At 21.4% G+C, this 10,907-nt stretch overlaps 2 protein-coding genes across 3 annotated transcripts in view; one reads left to right on the forward strand and one right to left on the reverse strand.

Moving 5' to 3' along the window:
• Positions 1-10,907, reverse strand: part of LOC127280860 (uncharacterized) — a 147,274-nt gene that overhangs the window by 11,724 nt on the left and 124,643 nt on the right. The gene's annotated exons all lie outside the window — the stretch shown is intronic.
• On the forward strand, positions 4,182-9,339 carry LOC127280863 (uncharacterized). Its single transcript, XM_051304171.1, has 2 exons — positions 4,182-4,811; positions 7,803-9,339. The coding sequence occupies exons 1-2, from the start codon at positions 4,496-4,498 to the stop codon at positions 8,189-8,191; spliced, it is 705 nt and encodes a 234-aa protein (XP_051160128.1). The 5' UTR covers positions 4,182-4,495; the 3' UTR covers positions 8,192-9,339.

A 10,907-nucleotide genomic window follows, 5' to 3' on the forward strand; every position in this document is an offset into this window, starting at 1 on the left:
AGGTAAATCTCACATGGAATTTTCTATATATATTTTAATTTAAAAGACAGATTTAATAGATTTTCAATAAATTTTACTCTTTCTCTTAGAAACTGAGACAGAACCAGAAATATGATTTTTGTCATGCAACTGAATCTAGTTCATATAAAATGCAAATGAAATAATAGGAAGAATGTTGTCATATAATGTAATCATTAACCACTATATGGTTGAATCATTCTTTAAACGCGCGCAATGAATAAACCTGTAAGAAGAACCTTCACGAAAGTAAAGTATACTTTTATTTTTTTTTTTTTTTGTAACTTGCATTGTCATAATTAATCTATTCTCTACTTGTGAATACAGATATTTACTGTAGACACTGAGTAATATAATAGTTAATATTAATACGGTATTACTGATTTGTGAGTAATACTGCGCGACTTATTATCAAACACGTAAAAGAATAATTTAAAATCATTTACGATTGTACTCAACGAGTCCGACACTGAAATTACAAAAACCTATTTTTAACATATTATATTATATATCTGAAGTTCATTCAATGCCAATTATATATTCTTAAACAAAACATTTTTTAATAATTATATAAATTTAAATGACTGAAGGTCAAGCATTTTGTTATATGCTTGTGAATAAAAAAATAAAATAATTTTATTTATTTGTATTTATAGAAAAAAATGTCATATAAAAGAGGAAATATTCTTACTTCATCAAACAATAATACGTATAATTATTAAAAAAAAAATGTGAATATAAATTTTTTACTAAAAATTGCGAAAAAAAATGTTTGTTTCAATCTGTTCAATCCTAAAAAATTCCTAATCAATCCGAAGGCAAATTTCAATCCTTTTAAATTATGAAATTTCATTCTGAATAAATTCTTTTCCAAACTAATAGCAGGATTCAAATAAAATTTGCTAAAAAAAAGGGGAATAGGGGGAAATTTTATTTGAAAAAAGGAGGAAAAAAACAGGGTAAAATCTAAACGTATATTTTCTTTTTTCCAAAATGCTTTAAAGTTGTTGTAAATTACACTACCCGTGAAAATTTTGAAACCACCCATTTTCTTGATAATTAAAAAACATCTGAAAACATAGAAAGTATAGAAAGCAAAATTTTTTTTCTAAATTTTTTAAAAGATGATAAATTTATAGAGAATAGTGAGATTTAAAGGAGAAATTTTCCCAGTATAGTAATTAATTTTTTGTTAATGTCTTTTTTAATGTTTTATAAAAACTTAAATTACATATACATTTAATAAATAAGAGCTTTTTATTGTTTTAAATTATTTTAAAATTAATTTTCCACAGAATGAAAATTACTTATAAACTAATTGTTTTCTTAAAAAATGCAAGTAATTTTTTATTTTATCAAACCGAAAACCGTCTTGTAAAATATATACAAAACTTGATTTTATTCATATTTTTCAAAGAAAGTCTGAAATTTTAAATTTATTTAAATTAAAATTTGTTTAAATAAAATTTAAAAATTATTTTTCTGTTAAAAAAAGAATTGAAATTTTCCTAATTCAGGCCTCGGATTGACTTTAGAAAGAGAAAGAAGTCGTTTTAGTCGATTTTCATTACAACAAAAATTGAAAAAGTCGATATTTTTTATTTTTAATAAATTTTATAAAAATATTTCATTATTATTAACATTAATTTATTAAAAATTAAATAATTTTTTTTTAATTCTATAATAAGAATGTTTCACAGGAACATTTCCAATGAAGCTGATGTACGCAACGTTTTTATGATAAACTATTTTTAGCAAATAATTTTTTACCTAAAAAATATTTTTTTATAATTTTTTGATTAATGAAAATTATAAGAAATATTTTGTAGGCAAAGAATTATAGATTTTTTTCATTTTAAAAAATTATTTCTTTAAAAATCGTTATCATAAACGTTGCGTACTTCAGCTTCGTCATTTCTATGAATTTTTTTTTTTTAAACTTCAGAATTAAACTATGACGAATTTTCAAGATTTCAATTCAGTAGGACAAATTTTTTGAAAAATAATAATTTAAAGTTACTTTGAAAAGAAGAAAAAATTCCAAGTCACTGTACAAATTATTCGAATTCAGAATTTTTGCAAATGTTTTAAATAATTAAATTTTCAAAGAAATTAATTAAAATATTATTGAAAAAATTAATTTATTAATTGAAATTGTTGTAAATTTGAATTGCTGAAAATTATTGACAACATTTTAAACATTAATATCGAATTTTAAAGAATTTAAAAAAAAAAATTGGAATTTTTGAAAAATTGAATATAAAATGATTGAAATAATTAATTTAGCGAAGAATTTTATATACAAATTTTGGAAATAATCGAATTTGGAAGAGATATATTTAAGTTTTTCAGAAATAATTAAAATTTCAGAAGATATACAAAAGGAATTTTAATAAATTTGAATTGAGAAAGATTTTTACAAAATTCAGAAGATAATTGAAAATAACAAAATTTTTAATTGATAAATGTGTTTATTAATGGAATTTTTAAAGACTTTGATTAAAGTTATCAGAAATAATTAATTCAACAAAGAAATTAAGTTAAAAATTTGAAAAATTATTAAATTTTAAAATAGTTTCAATTACAAAATTGTTGAAAACAATTGAATTTCAGGAAATTTTTAATCAAAATTTTCAAAAATTTTATTTTTTTTTTTTTATAAGATTTAGACAATAACTGAATTTTAGAAAAATTTGTATTGAGAAAATGTTTTAAGGACGTTTATCCACGGAAATGGAGACCTCCAGTGAAAAATAATTAATTAACATTTAAATAATTAAAATAATATTATTATGATTGTATTTTCTGAAAGAAGAAATATCAATTTTCAAGAAAAAAATTTAAAACTTAAAAAATTCATTTGTTTATACAATTTGCATAGGATAAAAATTTTCTGTCACATCGCTTCTAAAGAATTTTTTAAAAATGATTGGATATCAATGTAATATGGCATGAGCCAAAAATTCTAAACGTTCAAATGAACGAAATATTTTTTTCAATTTATAAATTATTAAAAATTATGATGACAATGTAAAATAAAACAGTAAATTAAACGATTATTAAATTAATAACATCTTTTTCAGGTATTTAAAACAATATTTTTTAATAAAATTTGTACTTGAAGAAGTTGCAAAAAAAATTTCATTCATTTGAACGTTCAAAACATTTGGCTCATATAATATGGCTTATTTTCTTCAGAAAATGATTCTCTACAACTTCATCGTGGGGATTTTTAAACAAGCAAGCCGTTTGGAAAATATGGCTATTTGTTTAAAATTAAAATTTAGATTTTTTTTAAACAAATAGTCATATTTTCTAAACGGCTTGCTTATTTGAAAATCCCCACAATGAAGTTGTAGAGAATTATTTTCTGAAGAAAATAAGTACATTGAAATTCAATCATTTTTAAAAAATTCTGTAGAAGCGATGTGACGGAAAATTTTTATCCTATGCAAATTGTATAAACAAATAAATTTTTTAAGTTTTAAATTTTTTTCTTGAAAATTGATATTTCTTCTTTCAGAAAATACAATCAATAATATTATTTTAATTATTTAAATGTTAATTAATTATTTTTCACTGGAGGTCTGCATTTCCGTGGATAAACGTCCTTAAATAATAAAATTTTCAGACAATTTTGATGAAAGTATATTTTGTTCAAAAAAGTCGAAAAAGTCACAATTATTATAAAAATAAATCAAAATAGTCGCATTCATTAAAAAAAAAAGTCAAAAAAAAGTCGTGCAATCCAAAGCTTGTAATTTTTTTTGGTTCAAATTTGGATTTTTATGAAATATTCAATTATTCGAGTTTCAACATAAAATAGGGGAATTATTTATAATAGAGAAAAAAATAGGAACAAAACTCTAAAGCCTATAATAAAATTGATTCGGAATGAAATTTTAGGATTCAAAAAAAGAATTTTGACAATATTTTCTAAATCCCTCGCGTGTGCGGTACAAATATACTTTTACTTTTTTCCAATTCAACTATATGAAGAGAATTACACAATAATATTCTTTTAATGATCTTCCTTGTTTTCTAAAAAATATTCGCAATTCAAGACATGTATGCCTATAAGTGAGTTTTGTCATAAGTCACAATGCCCCTTATTTCTGCATAACTTCGTCATAAAGTTATAACCAAAGAACGAACAATGATCGGCTTGTTTGTATTTGTAAGCGAGCGAACGAACGAATATAATGGCCATGGGCTGATGGTATATCCTGTAAAACTGTGCGTTAAAACGTTGAACGTGCTCACGTATTATAATATACTATATGATTAGGTTAGGTTAGGTTAGGTAACATATTTGACTTCTTGAGTGTGTCAGCAGAGTGTTGTATAGTATATACATGACGGCCGCTTCATGACAACATAGCCTCCTCTCCTGGGTGTGGTTCACGTGGGATCTCTTCTATTCATAAGTCTCAACTCAGATCTTGATCTATTGACATTTATTTTTTCATTATTTTTGATGGTGTCGAGTTTTGCCACGCAAAAATCATCATTTACAATGAAGAAAAGAACCTTATCTGGCAATGTTGGAATTGGAGTTTTTATTGTTGGTTTAGTGTGTGTTTGTACTGCATTTTGTACATCTGCGTGGTTAGTAAGTGACTATAGAATCACAGGCGCGAAACTCAATCAATTGGGACTTTGGAGGCATTGTTTTCGATCGCTTGCAAATCCAACTGAGCCTTATGCATTAAAACGATTTTTCGTTGGTTGCAGATGGATCTATGATCCATTTACTGCTGGTTACTCCGATATTCGGGGATTTTTGTTACCAAGTAAGTTTGTTAATTTTCAATAATTTATTTTTAATGATTCATCCTTTGAGGAATTGGTTTCGAAAGAATTTTTTTTTTTTATAACCTATTTAAATTTTGTTCTTTAAAACTTAATATTGATTTTTCTCTTAATCTACAGTTAATTTTCAATTTAAAACTCTTGTTTTTAGCGAAAAAAAAAATAAATATAATTATTATTTATTGAAATCAAAAATCGTGGTTCTTTAGAAGAAAAAAAAATTTCATCTTCCAATGACTAATATGCAACGATTGTTTTTGATGATAATTATAAATGTTTTTTCATAAAAAAAAGAGAAGTCAATAGCGAGAGATTTATAAGCTTAATTATTCTTCGTACACACGAAAGATATTATCAAATGTAAATCTTATATTTTTTAAATATATACCTAAAGTTTTGAATGTTCAAATTGGTGTATAAATTTTTTTTTAAATTACTATATCAATAAAAAAGTATATTAAACATTTAATAAATTATTAATAATTTATTTTTCGATACAGAAAGCAATATTTTATAATAAAATTTAAAGTTAAAAAAATAGTAATTAAATTTTTCGATTCAGGCTCATTAAATATTCATGAAAATTTTAAGAAATTTTTAAATGATTCGATATAAAATTGTGATATTTCCAATTATCAATATAAAATATTTTTCAATGTTATAATGAATATTATTTTATTAAATCTTTTTTAATAATTTCAAGTACTAAATATTATTTTAAAAGGTTTTCATTTACTTTGTAATATTTTTAAATATTCAAAGACTTTTCCAATTATTTTTAAAGATTTCACAAATATTTTTAGATGCTTTTAAAGTTTATCAAATGACCTAATTTTTGAAAAGGGTTTAAATTTTTTATACCTTATGATGCTGCTCTTTTGAAAGTCAGAAATAGTAAAGTTACAAAGAATCCTTTTTTGTTTTTTTTTTTTGTACATTTCAACAAAATAAATGAAATCACAAAATAAAATCATGATTTTCTATAATAATTGAATAATCTATAGATAAACTTGCATTTTATTTTAATATACACAAAATATCATAAAATTTTTGTTCAAAATCATGGGAATTTATTTTTATTAAACTTTTCTATTTTATACCAAAATTATTATTTATTGATCACAGGCAAACAGATTTACTTTTGACTGAATTTTCATTCTTTCAATTTTGCTTTTTATCAAATTTCCATTTAATCAAATTATCATTTGGTGGGGAATTTTTCTTTTTTAATAAATTTTTATTAAACTAAATTTAAATTAGACAAAAATTTCATTTGATAAAAATTTGAATTTAACAGAATTTTCATTTGATAAAATTTTAATTTCACCGAATTTTCATTTAATCGAATTATTATTTGGCAGAATTTTTTAAAGAAATTTGAATTTAAAAAAATTTTCATTTGATAATTTTTCTTTTAACCGAATTTTTATTTGACCAAATTTTTTTTTCAATAAATTTTTTTTAATTTAACCTTTTTTTCATTTAACAAAATTGTGTAGTAGATCAAATTTTAATTTTAACAAATTTGTTTATAATAAAATTTTCGTTTAACAGAATTTTCATTTAATCAAATTTTAATTTCACTGAACTTGCTTTTGACCTCATTTTCATTTAACCAAATTGTTATTTGGTAAAAATTTTCCTTTGAATGTACTTTTATTTCGACAAATTTGTATTTGATAACATTTTTATTTCCTCAATTTTTTTTTCAAACCGAATATTTATTTGACGGAATTTTCATTTCGACGAATTAATTATTTAAACAAATTTTAAATCAAATTTTTTATTAACAGAATTATCAATTGATCAAATTTTTTTTGACCCAATTTACGAAGCTGAAGTACGCAACATTTATGATAAACGATTTTTAAAGAAATAATTTTTTAAAATGAAAAATTCTATAATTTTTCGCCTGAAAAATATTTCTTGCAGTTTTCATTAATCAAAAAATAATAAAAAAATATTTTTTAAGCAAAAAATTATAGAATTTTTCATTTTAAAAAATTATTTCTTTAAAAATCGTTCATCATAAACGTGGCGTACTTCAGCTTCGTCCCAATTTTTATTTAATCGAATTATTATTTGTCAGAATTTTTTTCCTATTTTTATTTAACCCAAATTTAAATTGCGCCAAAATTTTCATTTGATAATTTTTCTTTTAACCGATTTTTTATTTGTCGGAATTTTTTTTTTTAATAAATTTTTATTTAATCATGTTTTTTGTTTAACATAATTTTCTATTTTTAATCTCAACAAATTTGTTATTGAGCAAATTTTCGTTTAACTAAATTTAAAATTTTGACAAAATTTTCATTTGATCAAATTTTAATTTTACCCAATTTTTTTTTTTTTTTGATCCAATTTTCATTTAATCGAATTATTATTTGTCAAAATTTTTTTCCTATTTTTATTTACCCCAAATTTAAATTGCGCCAAAATTTTCATTTGGTAAAATTTTTCTTTTAACCGAATTTTTATTTGTCGGAATTTTTTTTTTTAATAAATTTTTATTTAACCACGTTTTTTGTTTAACATAATTTTCTATTTTTAATCTCAACGAATTTTTTATTGAGCTAATTTTTGTTGAACCAAATTTTTCTTTCAGAAAATTTTATTTTCACCGAATTTGCGCTTTTGACCTAATTTTCAATAAAATCCGAATTGTTATTATCAGAATTTTCTTTTAAATAAATTTAAATTTAAACAAAAATTTTTCTTTTATCTTTTCATTTAATTTAATTTTCTATATTTGACATAATTTTTGTTTGCATAAATTTTTATTTAACCAAGTTTTCATATTTAACTGAATTTTCATTTGATCAAATCTTTTACTTTACCGAGTTATTATTTAACATTTTTTATATTTGCGATTTTTTTTTCGTAAAATATATAAATAAATAAATAATTATATAATTTGATTAAACACTTTTTCACCACTAATTTATCCTTCTTTTTTTGTATGTTTGTTTCAGCATTCATGGTAGTAACCCAAGTGTTTTTTACTCTCAGTTTTATAGCATGCATTGTGGCACTTGGTCTAGTGTTATTATTTGGATTGTGCTGTGATCCAGAACAAAAGCGTTACGTGGATCTTATTTTATTAATTGGCTTAATACTGTTAATTGGAGGTGTTTCTGGAATATTGGCAGTTATTGTTTTTGGTAGTCTTGGAAATACAGAAGGTTGGATGCCAGGACATGAAACAAATTATTTTGGATGGTCATTTGTATTGGGTGTTATTGGCGTTATTTTAATTTTAATTGCCGGATTACTTTTTATTATTGAAGGTAATGTTCAACGTAAAAAACGTAATTACTTGAGAGAATCACAAACAAGATTTCAATTGGAGTCAAAATCTTAAAAAAAAATTTATGCATTTAAAATTTTAAATATTGAAGAAATTTGCGAAATCAATGACTAGCGGGGAAAAAAATCCTATTTTTGAGGAAAATGAGAAAAATAAAAAAAAAAATCTTTTATCATTTGAGAAGGGGGAGGGGGAATAAGTAATTAAAAATTTAGATTTATTGAAAATACGAGAGAAATATGCCTTTTTGAGTGCCTTTTTGAGGATACGAACTCAACTCATGACGTGCTTGTACCTATTGTATAAAAATTAGAATCTCCGTTACAAATATATAGTTTTTATCATCCGTCCATTAATCTAGTAGGTTTTAAAATTTTTAATAACTTAATTTTATATATATATATATATATATATACATCTATGTATAATATAGTGCGTAGTTGTCTTTTTTTTTTAGTTTTAATTGAATTTGAAAAATTCAAACGTAAATTTATTTGTGAGAATTAAAAAAAAAAAGAATTCACATTTCAATGAAAAATTTCAATTTCTTAGAATGCAAGACTGATTCTAATTTGCTGCCTTGAGAAATCTCAAATTTCATAATTCAGTAAATTAAAATTCTTTGATTTTCAGTGAATTAAAAATTCACTAATGACAATGAATTAAAAAGAAAACATCTCTAACGCCAGTAAATTTAAATTCACTGATGCCGTTAAATTTAAATTTAATATAATTAAATTATTAATTAATTATTATTAAATCAAATTATTGTAAATTTAAATTTAACATTACCGCAGTTAATTTTTATTAATTATTAACAGTGAATTGAATTTTATTAATGAATTTCTCACTGCGATGAAATTAAATCGAACGAATTTGACAAAAATATTCATTCTACGAGATTATAACAATGCATTAAAAAATATATACTATTTTTTTTTTTACTTTAGTTTGCAAATCTACTTTTTGCAAAATAAAAAAATATATTATAGCTATATGTAATTTATACAAATAACAAAAATACATGAAAGTATTATTTGTATGAAATTTTGTGAAACTCGCTTTAAAAAAAAGCAAATATATGTCTACAATTTCCGTCCATATACACAAAAAACTGCGTACAAAATTTATTTGTATTTTTCTTTTTTTTTTTTATTGTAAAAAATCTATTAAAGATTTGTACAAACAAAAATAAATGTTTTTTTTTAAACTTAAAAGAGAATTTAATTTCCTATTTTGTTAAAAAAAAATTAAATATATTAAATGAAAAATTCTATACTTTTATTAAAATATGTCACGTAAACATTTTCAAGAGGTTGGGGGAAAAAAAAATGAAACCTTCTAAATGATTTCTCTCTTTTTTTCTCACCTCTAAAAAGTGTAATATATATATTTTAATAAAATATTTCTTCCCATGTATATTGTATTATCCTCTCTTCCTTGAAAATTACCTTTGATTTGAATTTAGAACAAACATATTCATGTATCACGTATGCAATAAAAAAACGTACTACTTAACTTGACATTGCATTAAATGGAAGAAATATGTGGGAACGAATTTCAAGGACATGTCACTTTCTATGACTTTAATTATATGTAGAATTTTTTTTTTTTTTTTCTTTTTTAGTACTTTTATTCTTTTACGTGAGGATTTTATACGCGAGTTTTTGAGTTTAAATTAATAAATAAAATTACAAGTTAATTTAAAAAAATGTGTTTAAAATTTTTCTTTTTAATAATATTAATTATTTCAAAAATATAATAGGATTTTATATGAAGTAAGCATATATGGTTTTGAAACGTTGTGAAAATTTTTATTAATACATACTTCTTTAACAAATAAATATGTCCTAAAAAACATGATTTTTAATTTATTTAAAAAAATAATAATAATGGAACATAATTTGAATGGATCCAATTTTTGTAAATTAAATTTTTTTTATTTTGTATGTATTTAATTTTATCTATTTATTTAAATTATTTAAATTATTTACAAAAATTTAAAGACTCAATAAGAAAAAATGTTTTTTTCTGGATTCTATAATGCAGAAGAAAGTGGGATAATTTCTATATCGAAGTAAATTCTACTTTTCCAATTTTTATCTCTCGTGAAACGAAAATTTTGTATTCTTTAAAATTATTCAATTTATCAGATTTTATTTTGACAAATGCTTTCAACGAATAATAATTCATTTAAGAACGTTAATAACTGAGAATGCAGACCTCTAGAAAAAAAATTTTATTGACGTTTACAAAATTAAAATATTAAAAATAATATTCGTTGAAAGAACAGATAAAAATTTTGAAGAAAAAAATTTAAAACTCACAAAAATTATTTATTTGTACATTTTTCATGTAATCAAAATTGAATTTATATCGCTTCCTTAAAATTTTGTAAAAAATAATCCGATATTTATTTATTTATTTATAAAAAAGTAACTAATTAATAAAATTACTTGTTAAAAAATAATTTTTAATTTTCTTAAATAAATAACCATATTCAATTATTATTTTTCTACATTAATATTATAGATAATTTTAACTTATTGGTTAAAAAAAAATTTATCCAAAAAAAATTCTATCAAATAGAAATCAATTAAATGAAAAATTGATGAAAGGAAAATTTTGTAAAATTTATTTAAATCAAAATAATAATTATTATTTTCTGAAGAAAATAAATTGAATCATTTTTGACAAGAAATATTTGAAATAAATAAATAAAAAATTTTGTGGAAGCAATATGAAATTTTTTTTGATCATATGCAAAATG

This window comes from Leptopilina boulardi, unplaced genomic scaffold (genome assembly GCF_019393585.1).
Source record: "Leptopilina boulardi isolate dan_hultmark-lab unplaced genomic scaffold, ZJU_Lbou_2.1 LbouV2_255, whole genome shotgun sequence".
Taxonomy (NCBI): domain Eukaryota; kingdom Metazoa; phylum Arthropoda; class Insecta; order Hymenoptera; family Figitidae; genus Leptopilina; species Leptopilina boulardi.